The 20,867-nt window shown below is 47.7% G+C and overlaps 1 protein-coding gene across 2 annotated transcripts; it reads left to right on the top strand.

Annotated features, from left to right (window-relative positions):
* Positions 1 to 5: 5 nt before the first annotated feature.
* Positions 6 to 20,605, top strand: LOC115101943 (SRSF protein kinase 1-like). Of its 2 annotated transcripts, none has more exons than XM_029621401.2 (16): positions 6 to 118; positions 460 to 532; positions 1,219 to 1,273; positions 4,399 to 4,535; positions 6,237 to 6,345; positions 6,550 to 6,637; positions 6,811 to 7,005; positions 7,702 to 7,867; positions 8,007 to 8,032; positions 8,183 to 8,420; positions 8,726 to 9,208; positions 9,418 to 9,518; positions 9,791 to 9,898; positions 10,459 to 10,528; positions 18,118 to 18,210; positions 18,497 to 20,605. In XM_029621401.2, exons 2-16 carry the CDS (start codon positions 520 to 522, stop codon positions 18,682 to 18,684), a joined length of 2,070 nt encoding a protein of 689 aa, XP_029477261.2. In that variant the 5' UTR covers positions 6 to 118; positions 460 to 519; the 3' UTR covers positions 18,685 to 20,605. The 2 variants fall into 2 exon arrangements, with proteins under 2 accessions (XP_029477261.2, XP_029477260.2); XM_029621400.2 differs by having other exon boundaries at positions 439 to 532.
* Positions 20,606 to 20,867: the final 262 nt, after the last annotated feature.

Raw genomic sequence — 20,867 nt, 5'->3', positions numbered from 1 at the left:
TTAGCTAGCAGTCATCATCGTGAATCAAGTCTACTGGCAAATCCTTTTTAATCCTTGTCATATGAAGAGAAATAATGAAGAGAAAATATAGATATAACTAGAAGTTACTGGCGGAGAGGTTTGGAATTCTTTGTTATTGGTCTATTAACCAATTTATCACGTCAATGTCACAATGTAAAGCTGAAACATGATTTAGAAGGCCTGTGTAGATTGTATTTTCAACCAGCAACTACTGTATCAGCAAATAGCACTGAACTTTTTCAAGCTTTTACAGTATTAGTTGTATCAGCTGCTGTAGAATTAGACATAAAACAAAGGAAATACGTATTTTCACTGCACTGGGCCTTAACATAAAAAATAAAAAAAGTTGGGTAAAATAATTTTTAAAAAGTCAGTTATTGACGTTGCAATGTTGAAACGCGGGCTTTTAATCTGAAGGTTTCCTCATTGCCATACCAGAGTGACGTCATCGTTTGTGCTGCTGGCAGAACGAACGTCTCTGAAACTACCGGATCCAACATGGAGAGAAAAGGTAATCTTCATAAAGACACAAAATACAAAACGTTTAATCAGTTGTGTGTTAACATATAATTAACAAATGTCAATGGATGTCGTTTTTAAAAAAAGGTGACAGTTAATTATATCGACAATATTTATGTACGAAGTGTTTTGTGCAACTGCATCTCTTGCTAAGCTGAACGCATTGGCTCAGCTAGCTACCTTTTTTACTAATTAGCACCGTCAACCTGACCCTACAATCATGTCTAACTGCTTCTATTTCATGTGCTTTTCATGGAAAAAGTAATTGAGTAAACGTGGAGGGAATAATGCAATATGTATACGACAGATCTTCAGTGAGCGTTGCTGCCAAACATCTCAGTGCCTCTTCCTGTTTTTAAAAAGAGGACGTTACTAAATATTTTCAATCACTATCTTCACTTATGTAAATACGAACCAGAATTGAATTTTATTCTGTTTTCTGCGACAATAGCTAACAAATGTTTGCTAACGTTAGCTAGCTAATCATTTATTTGATATACCTCAGCCAGCTTTCAAACGTCTTTGGCTAACTAACGTTAGCTAGCTAGCACATAACGTTCAACCCAGAAGAAGAAACATATAGCTCCTAAAATACGGGTTCACCAGAAATGGGATATTTAAGTTAGCTAGACATTGAATAAATGTGTTGTTTAAAAAGAAAATCATTTGCATTTACAGTTCTAGCACTTCAAGCAAGGAAGAAGAGGGCGAAAGCAAAGAAGTCGAGCAAGAAGTGAGTAATTGTGTAGTGCACTGTTAGCATGTCTCGCTACATTTGACACAGGACATTTAGTTTGACCATAAGCATTGAATCACGTTTCCATTGGGTCCTGAAAAAGGACTGACTGTGGTCCGGCATGTCGACGAGAGCCACAATTCCTACCAGACTTCACTTGCGGCAGATGTCGTGATGACGTGTATTTTTAGTTTTTAATAAATTGTCAGTTGCCTGTCAAATTCAAGTACATCCGTTTTCTACCACATCATAAACACCAGTTAATTCTTTATTTAGGAATGAAATTATATGAGATGTTGTATGAAAAATGCAATGAATATTTTTTTTTTGTGTGAAGTTTCGTGAAAAGACTTTAGATGGCACCTGTCCCTCGTTTCCATAGCAGCAGTTAATTGGTTGGCTTTGAGTGTGTCTGGTTTATTCTCTGTAGTCAGAAGGAATGCAGCATATCTGGAAATGTAATGAGTTAATAACGTCAATATTTACATGGTGACACAAACTTGCCATCACATCAGTGTATGGTATCGTGTGAGTGTGACCACGGCACGTCTAAGGTAGATATGGACATCTGAATGCATAGAGCAGGGCTACTCCTGGGCGACAAAGCACTTCTGGGTTTTGTTTCCATCGGATTGTTAATTTGCACACAGTTAATTGGTGTCCTAGGCCGACACTAAATCAGTCCCTAAGTAGGAGGCGAGATTGAAAGCTGGCAGAAGTGTAACTGGCCTCGAGGGCCAGATTTGTGAGTAGCACCTGCACAAAGTTTAGTACCAATGTAGGTGACACTTGGGCCTGCCCTGAACAAAAATATACCTAAAAAAAGAAATCCTATAACACCCATTTTAAATATTCTGAATGATGTTGAGTATTTTAGTTAATGTTCCTATAGAACAGATTGAGATCTTTGTGGTTTACCCAACAACAGCCAAGCCAACCCACACTATGCCAGCAGACATCCTTTCTGTAGGCACGATATTATGTAATGCCTAGCTGTTGTGCTGCTATTTAGAGCAGCAGGAGAACGATGAAGTCCTCAGCACGGGTCAGCTGAAGCACAACGTTATGGATAAGGGAAAACGCCCTGCCCTTGAAGTTATTCGTTTGTCAGTTCCTCCTTTTGCTGACCTAAACAATGCTAAATCACATTTTTTTTAACATTACATAGGCAAAATGACTCAAGTGAATGTTGTCCTTCAAAACAATGGATTCACACATCATATGTGTGAACGTTGTTTTATAGAGGATTATGCAATGGGTGGGTCTAATCCTGAATGCTGATTGGTTAAAACCGCATTCCAGCTGGTGTCTAGTCCACAAATTACAACCGGCTAAAATTATGGCGTTGTAATGCCTATTTACTCTTCAATCTGACTGCGCACTCCACTGTCTCATCAGCCCAGCCAGGCAATTTATAAACTTGATCTCTAGATTACAAATCATCTAAACTAACATGTTAGTTTTCAACAGAAGAGATTTGTAATAACCTTGCTGTCTGTCTGATATTTGCAACATTGTTTCAATATTCAAATTCGATCTCCGGTTGTCCCACAGTAATAATCTGGTTGGGATGAGACATTTAGGTAGGCAGCTTTTGTCAGCCAGCCATCGATCAGCATAATTTTTATGGATATATTCAAAGAACTATCAATGGAAAACAGGTCATATTAAATAAAGTGTAGCTAGTTTGCTTTCCCGCTTCAGTTTGAAGTGATTGTGTTAGCTGTGTTGTTGACTAGCTCCTCTGAACAACAGTGTCTTGACTAGAGAGCACATTTTCTATGCCAAGCTAGCTCATTGTTATGGATGTATCAAAATAAATGTCACTAGAAAACAGCTTATGCAAATGCACTGCTTTGCTGTTATTCTGGCTGCACTTTTTGACGTGACTAAGTTAACCAACTATGGCTATCTAGCAATGCAAGGGATAAGGTCGTTGCCAGCCAGTATGGCAATGGAATATTTAGAACAAACGACTGGGTTGCATCGCGTCTCTGGCAACCAAACCGATAAAACGAACGACCAGCCGGCTTGAGTAACGATTTGTGTCGGAACTTTATATTGTGGAAGGATGAATTGGTATGAATATATTTATCAAAAATGTTTTTAATTAAAATATGTAAATATTTTTTTAATATTTGAATATGTAAGTCATTGTATAAAAGTCATAATGCCCTCCGCCGGTGTTTGGAGGATATATCAGCATCCCCCTCACATCTGATTGGTTTGAAGGGCATTCTAGAGCGTGCATTATTTCCCTTTATAAACTGGGTGGTTAGATCCCTGAATGCTGATTGGCTGACAGCCGTGGTATATCAGACCATATACCAAAGGTATGACAAAACATTTATTTTTGCTGCTCTAATTAAGTTTATAATCAGTTTATAACAGCAATAAGGCACCTCAGGGGTTTGTGGTATATGGCCAATATACCACAGCTAAGGGCTGTTTCCAGGCACTCGGTGATGCGTCTTGCCTAAGAAAAGCCCTTAGTCATAGTATATACATATACCACAACCCCTCATGCGTTATTGCTAAAATAACACAGTATATTTCACGGTAGAATTCAATGTCTATAGTTCATTCTTACATGTTTGGGTCTGCTTTTGAAAGCAAAAGCCGAATTGAAAACATTGTTGAATTCAATTTTCATAATGGCAAGCTATAGGACTGATGGTTTGGTTAGCTAAACTAGCAAGTATGTTGGTTTGGTTACCAAGGCAACTACGGTAGCTGTATCTAGTTAAACGTTCTATCTACTTCAGTGGATGTTGAACACATTTCTAGACGCAAATGTGTTAAAGTTATAGCCATGGTATAAAAGGCATAATCACCTCGGTGCTCTATGCGTTCTCTAGAAAATAATGCAACTCAGTGGAATATTGTTCATTATTTTCCATAGAACGCCTAGCCCCCCCCTACACACACACACACTGATTATCCCTTACAGTTAGTGGGCTGTCACTCTACTGTGAGATGTCGTGAATGGAAAGGGTGACAGTCCTGTATTAAATGTTTGTGTATTAAATGCCATGCAAGTATCACTCGTTTCTTGGAAAATGTCTGTGCCAAGTGCTCAGGAAGAAGGTCTCTAACCATTGTTATGCATGTCCTCCATCCAGACAGACAGCCCACCCCAGGGGTGCAGCACCCCAGCAGCAGCCCCAGCCAGAGGCCTCTCCCCAGGAACCAGATGAGCCTGAGGAGATCTTAGGCTCTGATGATGAGGAGCAGGAGGATCCCAATGACTACTGCAAGGGTGAGGGGATGACTGCTGCGAGGGTGAGGGGATGACTGCTGCGAGGGTGAGGGGATGACTGCTGCGAGGGTGAGGGGATGACTGCTGCGAGGGTGAGGGGATGACTGCTGCGAGGGTGAGGGGATGACTGCTGCGAGGGTGAGGGGATGACTGCTGCGAGGGTGAGGGGATGACTGCTGCGAGGGTGAGGGGATGACTGCTGCGAGGGTGAGGGGATGACTGCTGCGGGGTGAGGGGATGGCTGCTGCTGCGAGGGTGAGGGATGGCTGCTGCTGCGAGGGTGAGGGATGGCTGCTGCTGCGAGGGTGAGGGTGAGGGATGGCTGCTGCTGCGGGTGAGGGGCTGAGGGATGGCTGCTGCTGCGAGGGTGAGGGGATGGCTGCTGCTGCGAGGGTGAGGGGATGGCTGCTGCTGCGAGGGTGAGGGGATGGCTGCTGCTGCGAGGGTGAGGGGATGGCTGCTGCTGCGCGAGGGTGAGGGATGGCTGCTGCTGAGGGGAGGGTGAGGGATGGCTGCTGCTGAGGGGATGGCTGGCTGCTGCGAGGGTGGCTGCTGCGGGGAGGGGATGGCTGCTGCGAGGGTGAGGGGATGGCTGCTGCGAGGGTGAGGGGATGGCTGCTGCGAGGGTGAGGGGATGGCTGCTGCGAGGGTGAGGGGATGGCTGCTGCGAGGGTGAGGGGATGGCTGCTGCGAGGGTGAGGGGATGGCTGCTGCGGGTGAGGGGATGGCTGCTGCGAGGGTGAGGGGATGGCTGCTGCGAGGGTGAGGGGGCTGCTGCGAGGGTGAGGGGATGGCTGCTGCGAGGGTGAGGGGATGGCTGCTGCGAGGGTGAGGGGATGGCTGCTGCGAGGGTGAGGGGATGGCTGCTGCGCGAGGGTGAGGGGATGGCTGCTGCGGGTGAGGGTGAGGGGATGGCTGCTGCGAGGGGATGAGGGGATGGATGGCTGCTGCGGGTGAGGGGATGGCTGCTGCGAGGGAGGGGATGGCTGCTGCGAGGGTGAGGGGATGGCTGCTGCTGCGAGGGTGAGGGGATGGCTGCTGCTGCGAGGGTGAGGGGATGGCTGCTGCTGCGAGGGTGAGGGGATGGCTGCTGCGGCGAGGGTGAGGGGATGGCTGCTGCGCGAGGGTGAGGGGATGGCTGCTGCGAGGGGTGAGGGGATGGCTGCTGCTGCGGGTGAGGGGATGGCTGCTGCGCGCGGGGTGAGGGGGCTGGCTGCTGCGTGAGGGATGGCTGCTGCGGCGAGGGTGAGGGGATGGCTGCTGCGGCGAGGGTGAGGGGATGGCTGCTGCGGCGAGGGTGAGGGGATGGCTGCGGCGAGGGTGAGGGGATGACTGTGGCGAGGGTGTTACGATGATGAAGTGCCCCAGCTAGTCTTTAGGGAGTTCCTGCGGTGTCTGCTTTCTTTCTGAGTTCTGGCTGTGTGGATAGAACTGACCAGAAAGTTACGTTCTTTCCTAATATGTGAAACTTGCCACTGGTTTCAGGCAGAGCCAAGAGTTTAAAGTTGGCAAAGTCAACCAACTCATTGTATGACTTTTTAAAAGTAGAATGTTATTTCATTATTAGTCCTCTCTAGTTATAATACATTAACTTGGGAGTCAACAATGGTCTACATGCTTATTTAGGTTATTTTGGACTTTAGGGCTGAGCCAATGACTCGTGTGAATGATGTTCTCTATCTCCCTCTGCTGCGTGTCTAGGTGGCTACCACCATGTAAAGATAGGAGACCTGTTCAATGGGAGGTACCATGTGATCAGGAAGCTGGGCTGGGGACACTTCTCCACTGTGTGGCTGGCTTGGGACATTCAGTAAGATCACTTCTCATATCATTGTCTGTGAAGGCCTGAGACTGAATCACACTAGATTCTGATCAACACATCTTCACAATACCAGAAGCAGTATTTGTTCAATCAACTTTTTTGTTGTTGTTGCTGAAATAATCCTATATTGCATCGAATCAAACATACATTGTCTTCTGTGTCAGCTTGACTGACTGACTGTTTGTTTTGTAGGGTGAAGAGGTTTGTGGCTATGAAAGTGGTGAAGAGTGCAGAGCATTACACAGAGACGGCTGTAGATGAGATCAAACTGCTCAGATCTGTGAGTATTAACTTGGTCAATCATACTCACCAGCATGACAACAGCCTGATATTTTCATCTGTAAAAATGCTACCTTTTCTTCCTTGTCCCTTTGTTCACCTTTTCCTTTCAGACATTTGGTTCTGATAAAAAAAAAATATATATTTCCTGTTTTTTTTGTGTGTGTTTCGTAGGTGAGAAACACAGACCCTGACGATCCCAAGAGGGAGATGGTGGTTCAGCTACTGGATGACTTCAAGATCTCCGGGGTCAACGGGACTCATGTGTGCATGGTGTTTGAGGTGCTGGGGCACCACCTACTGAAGTGGATCATCAAGTCCAACTACCAGGGCCTTCCTCTGCCCTGCGTCAAGACCATCATACGACAGGTAATACCACAGGACGTAGTCCTCCATACCGTGGCTATCCAAACCTAATCCTAGACCTTGTTACGGATCAGGATTGGGGTCCGTTCCATATCAATTCGGCAAGTGAACGAAGATTCCTTATTTCCTCCATTGAAAAGCAATGAATTGAAATTGAATTGGCACCAACCCTGCTACTGATCCTTCACCTCCATGACCTTGTAAACGATTCAGTCCTATTTTTTTTAATGTCTTATCTACTTATCTACTTAAACTATCACATGACCTCTGGCTGAAGGGAAATAGATTTCCAGACTTCCTTGACCAATGATCAAGAGGGATGGCAATATGGGACTAGTAGGGTGTGGGGATGACTGCGGCGAGGGTGCTTCTACACCTGCATTGCTTGCTGTTTGGGGTTTTAGGCTGGGTTTCTGTACAGCACTTTTGAGATATCAGCTGATGTACGAAGGGCTATATAAATACATTTGATTTGATATTACTGAGTGGTGCAGCGGTCCGAGGCTCTAGAGGCGTCAATACAGCCCGCCCTGGTTCGATCCCGGGCTGTATCACAACCCGGCCGTAATCAGGAGTCCCATAGTGCGGCGGTGTCTGGGTTAGGGGAGTGTTGGGCCGGGCTAGGACGTCATTCTAAATAAGAATTTGTTCTTAACTGACTTGCCTACTTAAATAAAATAATTGGTGCCCATTGTGCAGGTTCTCCAGGGGTTGGACTACCTTCACACCAAGTGTGAGATCATCCACACTGACATCAAGCCAGAGAACATCCTGTTGACGGTGAATGAGCCATACGTGAGGAGGCTGGCAGCAGAGGCTACAGAGTGGCAGAAAGCAGGGGCTCCCCCTCCCTCAGGGTCCGCAGGTAGGGGTTAAGTCCATGCACCCCACATACGCACCGCACAGACGCCGACAGAAAGACAACAGCACTCGTGCAAAAGTTCCCCAAAATATGGTACTTCGGTGTACAGAAGTATGTTGATTTGTCTCTGTTCTATTTTCAGTCAGCACAGCTCCAGCTCCAAAAGCAGTAAGTCTCCCCTTTTTCACTCATTGCCCTTTTCTTACAATTTCAGCCATTCAGTGTTAATGTGCTACTGCAACCACAACCAGTAGCTATTTTATTCAGTAAACCCTGTTGACGTCTGTCCTGTCTGTCCTGCTTCCGCCTCTTCTCCAGACGACCAAAATGTCCAAGAACAAGAAGAAGAAATTAAAGAAGAAGCAGAAGCGTCAGGCGGAGCTGTTGGAGAAGTGCATTCTGGATCTGGAGGAGATGGAGAAGGAGAGGGAGGAGGAGGAGGAGGAGGATGATGAAGAGGATCCCGAGTCTCCCGTATCTCCCAAGCAGCAGCGGCCATATTGTGCTCCTCTCGGACAAGTCTCCTTACAGGAAGTAACCAGCCAAGACACAGCAGGTGACTTTCTGTAATTCAATTCAATACTACTTTGTCACTCAAGGGGACGTTAGTATTTTTTCAATCATGGGCCTGGAGATCCACACTGGGTTGAACAGGCTTTTTGCTCAGCAGTGATGCACCTGATTCAACTAATCTACTAATTATCAAGCCCTTGATTAGTTGAACCAGCTGAGCTGGGACACAAGCCTGCACACCCAGTTGGGTCTCCCAGATTAGGATTAAGAACACAGAATTAGACTAATTAGAAGGGAACTACTAGTCCAGCCTCCACTAGATCTAGTGTTATTTTCTCATTTACCCAGGATGCATTGCGGGTGCGGAGGTGACGTGGTTAGGACCAAAAGGGATAACAACCGACACAGAAGTGAACTGTAACGGCCTTCATCCTGAGGCAGAGGACAATGAAACGGAGGAGAGGAAGGCACAGTGGAGAGAGCAAGACCAACACAACGGTAACGTAGACCAAACAGGGGATTGTCTTCTTCAGGAGTCTCCACCACCTCAACCCGTGTATAACGGCCTGGTGTCCCCGGATACCCCAGAGAGTGAGGAGGGGAGTGGAGCACTGACCAGGAAGGAGGCTGAAATAAAGACTAAAGCATCCGAGACTGAGACGAAAAGCTTTGGCGGCCGGGAGGAGCTATCGTCAGAGGAGCAGAAGAATCAGGAAAGGAGTCAAGTGGAAGTCACAAAGGAGGCGCAGGGCAGGAGTCGTGGAGAGGAGGCCACAGAGGAGGCGCTGGAGAACGTCCAGTATGGAGGAGAACAGGAGAGTCTGAAGGATGGTGAGAAGACTGGTATCAAAAATCACATATCTGTATATTTAAACGGGCGGATTTTGGATTATTATGCTAATTAGATGTTGGTGTGGGCGTCTGACTATAGTACAGTACGTTGTTGTATTCCTTTATTTGACGGTCAGATCAGTGTTGTAATGGCAGGTTACTGAGTCTCCTATCTATCTATCTATCTATCTATCTATCTATCTATCTAGCCAAATTAGCAGCAGGGAACCTCCTGGTGAACCCTCTGGAGCCACTCAACGCAGACAGACTGAAGGTCAAGATAGCAGACCTGGGCAACGCCTGCTGGCTGGTGAGTATCTGTGTGCAGATGACCTAAGGGATTTCCTGCTTAAATCTTTTCCCCGTCATTCATGTCGCCTACCTGCTTGCTTGAGTTTGCCAATGGAATAACCCCCCCCCCAAAATCATAACTCAACCCCAGCTGCCGCTCTATACAGGCTCAATCAAATGTGGAAAGAATTTTAAAAAAAAAAAAAAAAATTTAACACTGCTTGAACCCAGTTCTGCAATAGCAGTCTCATTGACCTGGCTCCCCCTTGCCCCTTTCTCTCTACTCCGCAGCACAAGCACTTTACGGAAGACATCCAGACGAGACAGTACCGTTCTCTAGAGGTGCTCATAGGGTCTGGCTACAGCACACCAGCTGACATATGGAGTACAGCCTGCATGGTAAGACTGGACAACACACTTTACATTCAAATAAAACCAGTAAATAAACAGAAAGTAGAAGACATTAATTTAGTCATTTCCTTGCTGTAATTGGATGCAGTCTTGGATGGATTGTGACGCTACGACGGACTAGAATTCCCTTTTTACATGTGAATTTCCCCACTTGGGATAATTAAGCAATAAGGCGTGAGGGGGTGTGGTATATGGCCAATATACCACGGCTAACGGCTGTTCTTACGTACGACGCAACGCGGAGTGCCTGGATACATTGGCCATATACCACAAACCGCTGAGGAGCCTTATTGCTATTATAAACTGGTTCCCAATGTAATTAGAACAGTAAAAATAAATATTTTGTCATACCTGTGCTCTACGGTCTGATATACCACGGCTCTCAGCCAGTCAGATAATTGACTCAGATGGAAGAAAGAGGGACATCTGTACAAGAAGGAGATCCTATTTAGAATGTCTTTCCAAGATCTTCCTCCCTACACGTACACTGTCTGCTTCCTGCCATTAGGCTGTCTGTGTGTTGTTGTTTATTGTGCCCTTCTCTGCAGGCGTTTGAGCTGGCCACTGGGGACTACTTGTTTGAGCCGCATTCCGGGGAAGATTACTCCAGGGACGAAGGTAGTTATGCAGCCGAATATTAATCTGCTTGATTTGAATAGATGTTTAGTAGTCTAATTTTAGAAGGTTGCCTCTGTGCTAATCTTACATATCTGATTCTAATAATTAGCTGGTTCATCAGCTGAATCCGGTTATTTACAACTGGGGTTGGAGTTAAAACCCTACAGGAGGGTAGCTCTCCAGGAACAGGGTTGGAGAGCCCTGGTGTAAACCTACAGGAGGGTAGCTCTCCAGGGACAGGGTTGGAGAGCCCTGGTGTAAACCTACAGGAGGGTAGCTCTCCAGGAACAGGGTTGGAGAGCCCTGGTGTGAACCTACAGGAGGGTAGCTCTCCAGGAACAGGGTTGGAGTGTAAACCTACAGGAGGGTAGCTCTCCAGGAACAGGGTTGGAGTGTAAACCTACAGGAGGGTAGCTCTCCAGGAACAGGGTTGGAGAGCCCTGGTGTAAACCTACAGGAGGGTAGCTCTCCAGGAACAGGGTTGGAGAGCCCTGGTGTAAACCTGCAGGACGGTAGCTCTCCAGGAACAGGGTTGGAGTGTAAACCTACAGGAGGGTAGCTCTCCAGGGACAGGGTTGGAGACCCTTGGTGTGAACCTACAGGAGGGTAGCTCTCCAGGAACAGGGTTGAAGAGCCCTGGCCTACAGAGAAGAGCTGTTTTGGATTCTTGGCATTAACCGTTTGCGTACTGTGAAATGCATTCCGAAATATTAATAGGTTTTCATTCAATCTCTTCTTGTCACTTTGGGATTTTACTTGGTCCTAAATATTCATAAATGCATTAATGATTTAAAAACCAAGAGTTATACATTATGCAGTAGGTGGTGAGTACAATACTGTGCAATGCATTTCATGGTACAATATTGATTAGTAGTCTAGTTGACAGTAAAGACTACAGTGATTTTGTAATTGGTTTAATAGCCATCTGGACACATTGTTTTAGCATGTGTCAGCTAGCCTGGGCCTGTTCATTACTGTAGCCAGCTGGTCACATTGTTTTAGCATGTGTCAGCTAGCCTGGGCCTGTTCATTACTGTAGCCAGCTGGACACATTGTTTTAGCATGTGTCAGCTAGCCTGGGCCTGTTCATTACTGTAGCCAGCTGGACACATTGTTTTAGCATGTGTCAGCTAGCCTGGGCCTGTTCATTACTGTTGCCAGCTGGTCTATCATTGTTTTAGCATGTGTCAGCTAGCCTGGGCCTGTTCATTACTGTAGCCAGCTGGACACATTGTTTTAGCATGTCAGCTAGCCTGGGCCTGTTCATTACTGTAGCCAGCTGGTCTATCATTGTTTTATTACTGCCAGCTGGTCATGTGTCAGCTAGCCTGGGCCTGTTCAGCTAGCCATGTGTCAGCTAGCCTGGCCTGTTCATTACTGTAGCCAGCTGGTCACATTGTTTTAGCATGTGTCAGCTAGCCTGGGCCTGTTCTTACTGTAGCCAGCTGGTCACATTGTTTTACATGTGTCAGTAGCCTGGGCCTGTTCAGCTGGTGGTCTATCATTGTTTTAGCATGTGTCAGCTAGCCTGGGCCTGTTCATTACTGTAGCCAGCTGGACACATTGTTTTAGCATGTGTCAGCTAGCCTGGGCCTGTTCATTACTGTAGCCAGCTGGTCTATCATTGTTTTAGCATGTGTCAGCTAGCCTGGGCCTGTTCATTACTGTAGCCAGCTGGTCACATTGTTTTAGCATGTGTCAGCTAGCCTGGGCCTGTTCATTACTGTAGCCAGCTGGTCTATCATTGTTTTAGCATGTGTCAGCTAGCCTGGGCCTGTTCATTACTGTAGCCAGCTGGTCACATTGTTTTAGCATGTGTCAGCTAGCCTGGGCCTGTTCATTACTGTAGCCAGCTGGTCTATCATTGTTTTAGCATGTGTCAGCTAGCCTGGGCCTGTTCATTACTGTAGCCAGCTGGTCACATTGTTTTAGCATGTGTCAGCTAGCCTGGGCCTGTTCATTACTGTAGCCAGCTGGTCACATTGTTTTAGCATGTGTCAGCTAGCCTGGGCCTGTTCATTACTGTAGCCAGCTGGTCACATTGTTTTAGCATGTGTCAGCTAGCCTGGGCCTGTTCATTACTGTAGCCAGCTGGTCACATTGTTTTAGCATGTGTCAGCTAGCCTGGGCCTGTTCATTACTGTAGCCAGCTGGTCACATTGTTTTAGCATGTGTCAGCTAGCCTGGGCCTGTTCATTACTGTAGCCAGCTGGTCACATTGTTTTAGCATGTGTCAGCTAGCCTGGGCCTGTTCATTACTGTAGCCAGCTGGTCACATTGTTTTAGCATGTGTCAGCTAGCCTGGGCCTGTTCATTACTGTAGCCAGCTGGTCACATTGTTTTAGCATGTGTCAGCTAGCCTGGGCCTGTTCATTACTGTAGCCAGCTGGTGTCACATTGTTTTAGCATGTGTCAGCTAGCCTGGGCCTGTTCATTACTGTAGCCAGCTGGTCACATTGTTTTTCAGCATGGTGTCAGCTAGCCTGGGCCTGTTCATTACTGTAGCCAGCTGGTCACATTGTTTTAGCATGTGTCAGCTAGCCTGGGCCTGTTCATTACTGTAGCCAGCTGGTCACATTGTTTTAGCATGTGTCAGCTAGCCTGGGCCTGTTCATTACTGTAGCCAGCTGGTCACATTGTTTTAGCATGTGTCAGCTAGCCTGGGCCTGTTCATTACTGTAGCCAGCTGGACACATTGTTTTAGCATGTGTCAGCTAGCCTGGGCCTGTTCATTACTGTAGCCAGCTGGTCACATTGTTTAGCATGTGTCAGCTAGCCTGGGCCTGTTCATTACTGTAGCCAGCTGGTTTTAGCACATTGTTTTAGCATGTGTCAGCTAGCCTGGGCCTGTTCATTACTGTAGCCAGCTGGTCACATTGTTTTAGCATGTGTCAGCTAGCCTGGGCCTGTTCATTACTGTAGCCAGCTGGTCACATTGTTTTAGCATGTGTCAGCTAGCCTGGGCCTGTTCATTACTGTAGCCAGCTGGTCACATTGTTTTAGCATGTGTCAGCTAGCCTGGGCCTGTTCATTACTGTAGCCAGCTGGTCACATTGTTTTAGCATGTGTCAGCTAGCCTGGGCCTGTTCATTACTGTAGCCAGCTGGTCACATTGTCATACCATGTGTTTGATAGGAGCGATGAAGTTGTTGACTATAGAACGTTGTGTATGTCAGCTATAGTCAAATCCTAAAGGGCCAGTTTCCCAGATTATTTTAAAGCCTTGACTTGGACTGGAAAGTAATGTTCAGATTTTACATTGAAAGTGTTTTTAATTTTTTTTTATAGTCCAAAGGAAACCTGCTACCTGTTATTATGAACCTTTCCACCCCACTTTTACAGCTTTTCTGCTATGTAATAACCTGCTGTGTTAATGAACCTTTCCACGCCTCTTTTACAGCTTTTCGGCTATGTAATAACCTTCTGTGTTAATTAATGAACCTTTCCACGCCTCTTTTACAGCTTTTCTGCTATGTAATAACCTGCTGTGTTAATTAATGAACCTTTCCACGCCTCTTTTACAGCTTTTCTGCTGCGTAATAACCTGCTGTGTTAATGAACCTTTCCACGCCTCTTTTACAGCTTTTCTTCTATGTAATAACCTGCTGTGTTAATTAATGAACCTATCCACGCCTCTTTTACAGCTTTTCTGCTACGTAATAACCTGCTGTGTGTTTATTGGCCATTATTGTTATGAGTAAATCTATGATCATGTGATGTTGATGTTGTGTACCTACCTGCAATCCTGTGTTTATTTTCCCCTCGTGACAACTGGAGCTATATTTCTGTCAACACTGCACATCCTCTCCAGTGTCCCACGCCCTCTACTCTTCTCCTCCTCCTCCCCACGCCCTCTACTCTTCTCCTCCTCCTCCCCACGCCCTCTACTCTTCTCCTCCTCCTCCCCACGCCCTCTACTCATCTGCCGCCTCCTCCCCACGCCCTCTACTCATCTGCCGCCTCCTCCCCACGCCCTCTACTCATCTGCCGCCTCCTCCCCACGCCCTCTACTCATCTGCCGCCTCCTCCCCGCCTCCCCCGCCCTCTACTCATCTGCCGCCTCCTCCCCACGCCCTCTACTCATCTCCTCCCCACGCCGCTGCCGCCCTCCCCACGCCCTCTACTCATCTGCCGCCTCCTCCCCACGCCCTCTACTCATCTGCCGCCTCCTCCCCACGCCCTCTACTCATCTGCCGCCTCCTCCCCACGCCCTCTACTCATCTGCCCCCTCCCCCCACGCCCTCTACTCATCTGCCTCCTCCTCCCCACGCCCTCTACTCATCTGCCGCGCCTCCCACCCCTCATCTGCCCTCTCCTCCCCACGCCCTCTACTCTGCCGCCTCCTCCCCACGCCCTCTACTCATCTGCCGCCTCCTTCTCCTCCTCCTCCTCCCCACGCCCTCTACTCATCTGCCTCCTCCTTCTCCCCACGCCCTCTACTCATCTGCCTCCTCCCCACGCCCTCTACTCATCTGCCGCCTCCTCCCCACGCCCTCTACCCATCTGCCGCCTCCTTCTCCTCCTCCCCACGCCCACGCCCTCTACCCATCTGCCGCCTCCTTCTCCTCCTCCCCGCCCTCCATCTGCCCCTCCTCATCTGCCTCCTCCCCCCACGCCCTCTACTCATCTGCCTCCTCCCCCCGCCCCTCTACTCATCTGCCTCCTCCCCACGCCCTCTACTCATCTGCCGCCTCCTCTCCACGCCCTCTACTCATCTGCCGCCTCCTCCTCTGCTAGGCTTTTTGCTCAGACTTGCGTATGTTGAGTAACTTTCAATAAAAAAAATATTTAAAAAAATTGGCACAGCTTGATTTGATTCAGTGGCACGTTAGGTATTTGCAGAGGTGGGTGGAAGCTCGCCCAGGGCTAACTGTCATAAGCTACAACTCTCCATCTGCTGCGGCCACGTGTTGACTACTCACAGCTTGAACCTGAACACCTAGTTATAGATTGGTCCGACGTTGTGCTTGTGGACACGTATTACTCTACTTGTGAGTACCAGAAGTCCTTACAAGAATCCTAAATAAGCTCTAAAATGTAGAAGTTGTGGACAGTCCTCACTGTTTTTTAAGGCTATTATAGGGTTAGGTTTAGTGAAAATAGGATTTTGAATGTCAAGTATAGTAAGACATAGGTCTGTGTGAGTTGATCTGAGGATCTTCTAACCCCATGTCCATTCTTTATCTTACTGGCTTGTAATGTCTGCGTGTAGCAGATCTGGTCTTCCTTCTGCTTTGTGACTTCAGTCTACTGAAACGACTTTCTGCCGTAGAGATAAATCTACAGAGATGATGATGTTAAATGGATTATCGCTATGGTTTCTAACAGCTCTGTTCCAAAGACCGAAGGTGTTCAGTTGGTAAAGACACTGTGGTTGTCGTCTACATGTGCTTCATGTCATACTACGTTGTCGTTGTCTTTAATAGTGTTTTATTTAAGCTTTTACTTAACGAGGCAAGTTATTTACACCGGACCAAGCTGGGCCGATTGTGTGCCGCCCTATGGGACTCAATCACGGCCAGTTGTGATACAGCCTGGAATCGAACCAGGGCGCCTCTAGCGCTGAGATGCAGTGCCTTAGACCGCCTCGCCACTCGGGAGCCCTAAAATATGCTGCTGCTTGGCTCTGTTCTGCTTCTTTGTTCCTCTCTGCTTCCTCCTGGCTTTCTCTCTTCCTCCACTTTCTCATGTCTCTATCTCTCTTTTATGTATGTATGTATATATATATATATATATATATATATATATATATATATATATATATATATATATATATATAATCAGATTTATTAAGTTGTTGGGGAAAGTTCCCCACCTCTATGCACAGAGTGGGAAATTCTCCCAGGAATGGTTCACCAGAAGCGGTACTGTGTGTCTGTGGCCAGCACTGGGGGGTGTGGGGAGGTAGAGCAGGCAAGGTCCTCTGACAGCAGTACTGTGTGTCTGTGGCCAGCACTGGGGGTGTGGGGAGGTAGAGCAGGCAAGGTCCTCTGACAGCAGTACTGTGTGTCTGTGGCCAGCACTGGGGGTGTGGGGAGGTAGAGCAGGCAAGGTCCTCTGACAGCAGTACTGTGTGTCTGTGGCCAGCACTGGGGGTGTGGGGAGGTAGAGCAGGCAAGGTCCTCTGACAGCAGTACTGTGTGTCTGTGGCCAGCACTGGGGGTGTGGGGAGGTAGAGCAGGCAAGGTCCTCTGACAGCAGTACTGTGTGTCTGTGGCCAGCACTGGGGGTGTGGGAGGTAGAGCAGGCAAGGTCCTCTGACAGCAGTACTGTGTGTCTGTGGCCAGCACTGGGGGTGTGGGGAGGTAGAGCAGGCAAGGTCCTCTGACAGCAGTACTGTGTGTCTGTGGCCAGCACTGGGGGTGTGGGGAGGTAGAGCAGGCAAGGTCCTCTGACAGCGGTACTGTGTGTCTGTGGCCAGCACTGGGGGGTGTGGGGAGGTAGAGCAGGCAAGGTCCTCTGACAGCAGTACTGTGTGTCTGTGGCCAGCACTGGGGGGTGTGGGGAGGTAGAGCAGGCAAGGTCCTCTGACAGCAGTACTGTGTGTCTGTGGCCAGCACTGGGGGGTGTGGGGAGGTAGAGCAGGCAAGGTCCTCTGACAGCAGTACTGTGTGTCTGTGGCCAGCACTGGGGGGTGTGGGGAGGTAGAGCAGGCAAGGTCCTCTGACAGCAGTACTGTGTGTCTGTGGCCAGCACTGGGGGGTGTGGGGAGGTAGAGCAGGCAAGGTCCTCTGACAGCGGTACTGTGTGGGGAGGTAGAGCAGGCAAGGTCCTCTGACAGCGGTACTGTGTGGGGAGGTAGAGCAGGAAAGGTCCTCTGACAGCGGTACTGTGTGGGGAGGTAGAGCAGGCAAGGTCCTCTGACAGCGGTACTGTGTGGGGAGGTAGAGCAGGCAAGGTCCTCTGACAGCGGTACTGTGTGGGGAGGTAGAGCAGGAAAGGTCCTCTGACAGCGGTACTGTGTGGGGAGGTAGAGCAGGCAAGGTCCTCTGACAGCGGTACTGTGTGGGGAGGTAGAGCAGGCAAGGTCCTCTGACAGCGGTACTGTGTGGGGAGGTAGAGCAGGCAAGGTCCTCTGACAGCGGTACTGTGTGGGGAGGTAGAGCAGGCAAGGTCCTCTGACAGCGGTACTGTGTGGGGAGGTAGAGCAGGCAAGGTCCTCTGACAGCGGTACTGTGTGGGGAGGTAGAGCAGGCAAGGTCCTCTGACAGCGGTGCTGTGTGTCTGTGGCCAGCACTGGGGGGTGTGGGGAGGTAGAGCAGGCAAGGTCCTCTGACAGCACCAGGAGACCCAACTGCTACATTCCAAATGTCAACACTTGTATACTACGTAGACTCAGAACCACTTTAAATCCAGTCTCTGTCATGTGAAGGTGTTCTCTACTTAGTTTTAGGCAGCGGTCTTTGTACTGTTTGACAGGTAGTTATAGAGATTGTACACCCCCAAAATAAAAGGTGGGTTCCTCAGTGATGTCAGACTGACCCCCTTCACCCTCACCCAGGGTGGGCTTGTGACTGACTGGCACACCAAGTCTGACTGTTTGTCCTCTTCTCTTCCCCCGGTCTCTTTCCTCTCGTTGTGTCTGTCAGACCATATCGCATTGATCATCGAGCTGCTGGGGCAGGTCCCACACAAACTCGTAACAGCTGGGAGATATTCCAAGGATTTTTTCACCAAGAAAGGTAAAGAAAAGTGGTTATGTAAAGGTTTTTAAATTACCTTTCTCTCCTTTGTTGTAAATCTATGCGTGTATTTCATAGTGCCTTAGTTTTTTGTGTTGGATTTTCTTGTATGCTGTAATTTAAAGGAAAGCTTTTAGTAACAGTCGTGTGTGTGTGTGTGATGGTGAGTCTTGTCGTGTGCTGTGGTGACGTGAAACCCTGTGGCTGGCTGGCTGGCTGACTGCTGTCTCTCTCTGTCTAATCCTTCTATGTGTCTCTGAGGCTGACTGTCTCTTCTCTTTCCTAGGGGACCTGAAGCACATCACCAAGCTGAAGCCGTGGGGGTTACTAGAGGTGCTGCAGGATAAGTACGAGTGGTCCAAAGAGGAGGCTGATTGTTTCGCTGACTTCCTCCTCCCCATGCTGGAGCTGGTACCAGAGAAGAGGGCCACGGCTGCAGACTGCCTGCGCCACCCCTGGATCGCCCCCCAGTGACGGCCCCCCTGTACTGCAATGCAAAACACCTAGGGCCTGTTCAGTCGGCAAACGTTTTTGAATGTTGCAGCTAATTGCAATGACTGGAGTCGATTTAACTCATTTTTCTACTTTTCATTGAGGCATGTTTGTTCTCCGTTAAGGAGTTCTATCCGAACGTTCCATAAAGTTTTGCCCTGCTGAATGCGGCCCGGGCCTGGTTTGCCCCTGATGAAACCTTCCAACCACTGTAATGTAAAACCCTGGGGCTATGTTCAGGAGTATGTAACCTCCAGTAAGCCCAACTCCGGTCCTCCAGTAAGCCCAACTCCGGTCCTCCAGTAAGCCCAACTCCGGTCCTCCAGTAAGCCCAACTCCGGTCCTCCAGTAAGCCCAACTCCGGTCCTCCAGTAAGCCCAACTCCGGTCCTCCAGTAAGCCCAACTCCGGTCCTCCAGTAAGCCCTACAGCAGCCCTTTTGTTGTAGACCTGGACAAACACACCTGATACAGCTCACTGAGGACCTGATGAATAGTTGAATCAGGTGTGCTTATCTGAGAATGTGTACTGTTGTGGAGTTAGGAAATACTGTGGGAAATGACTCCAAATGTGAAAGTAGCGTTTCACATCCCTGAATTACATCGTATACTCTCTAGTGGAGGCATCTGGAAACTGGGATGCAAATGAAACCTCTTACAAGAGACTTGTTGCAACAGATCACTTTCCAATTGGATCATCTGAGATGGCTATTTATTTTGGGTTTGTATTCTTACATTTTGTTCTTATTGTCATCATCAAGGACTCTTTGTCTTTTAAAAAAAAAAATTGTTTCTCCTTTTTTCTTTCCTTTTGTACTGATGTTTAAGAAGCCAGTAGACAACACTGACCATAAACCAATCATTTTGATGGTCCAGAATTCTGTGCTCTGTACACTTCTCACCCATGTACACTATATATACAAAGTATGTGGACACCCCTTCAAAATGAGTGGATTTGGCTATTTCAGCCACACCTGATGCTGACAGGTGTATAAAATCGAGCATGCAGCCATGCAATCTCCATAGACAAACATTGGCAGTAGATTGAATGGCCTTACTGAAGAGCTCAGTGACTTTCAACGTGGCACCGTCATAGGATGCCATCTTTCCAAAAAGTCATTTTGTCAAATTTCTGCCCTGCTAGAGCTGCCACGATCAGCTGTAAATGCTGTTGTTGTGGAAACGTCTTGGAGCAACAACGGCTCAGCCGCGAAGTGGTAGGCCACACAAACTCACTGAAGCACGTTTAAAATCATTTCCTTGGTTGCAACACTCACTACCAAGTTCCAAACTACCTCTGGAAGCAACGTCAACTCCATATTAATGGTTTTGGAATGAGATGTTTGTTGAGTAGGTGTCCACATACTTTTGGTTATGTAGTGTAAGAGAACTTGTGATTCCCACCACCACTTGCTTTGTTCTACCCCAGCACAAGACCTGGAGCAGAACACGATCAAGGAACTGTAGTCACTAGTGCCCTCCACCACTTTTCTCTGTCATATAACTTGATACCACTTGGTTTTTCTTCTGATAAAGGCTAAGAGTACTAATGTGTTACATCTTCACCCATAAGCCATTTTGTTTTGTATTAGGAAGTTGCACATAGGGAAAACGAACATGAACAAACGTGTAGGTTGCACTCCACTCTCTCTCTGTTCTGACTGAACGATTTCTAGTTCTCCACAGGAAATTCATTTAGAGGACTGTCTAGCTGTTCGGATCAGTAAAATCCACACCACCTTGTTTGTACAGAATCTGTTATTGTTCTACCTTGTCATTGATTCATTCTCATCGGATAAGAGACTGGTTTTCTCATGTTTTGTGGGTTTCATTAAGTAATATTATGTTCATAAGAGCCCCCCATCCAAAATGAGACATTTTGAAAAATAAACTTGTCTGTGTGTATATACCTGTACCAAAGAGTTGTTCTGTATGTTACAGCCATGTAGAGTTAACAAATCCTAGGTTGTGTCCGAAATGGCACCCGCTTCCCTTTACGGTGCACCCGCTTCCCTTTACGGTGCACCCGCTTCCCTTTACGGTGCACCCGCTTTACGGTGACCCGCTTCCCTTTACGGTGCACCCGGAAAGTACTCAGACCCCTTCACTTTTTCCACATTTTATATTACAGCGTTATTCTAAAAATGGATTCAATTTGACATTTTTT

The sequence above is a fragment of the Oncorhynchus nerka genome, linkage group LG20 (assembly GCF_034236695.1).
Source record: "Oncorhynchus nerka isolate Pitt River linkage group LG20, Oner_Uvic_2.0, whole genome shotgun sequence".
Lineage (NCBI taxonomy): Eukaryota > Metazoa > Chordata > Actinopteri > Salmoniformes > Salmonidae > Oncorhynchus > Oncorhynchus nerka.
The sequence above is the reverse complement of the archived record's forward strand: the minus strand, read 5'-3'. Positions and strand labels throughout refer to the sequence as shown.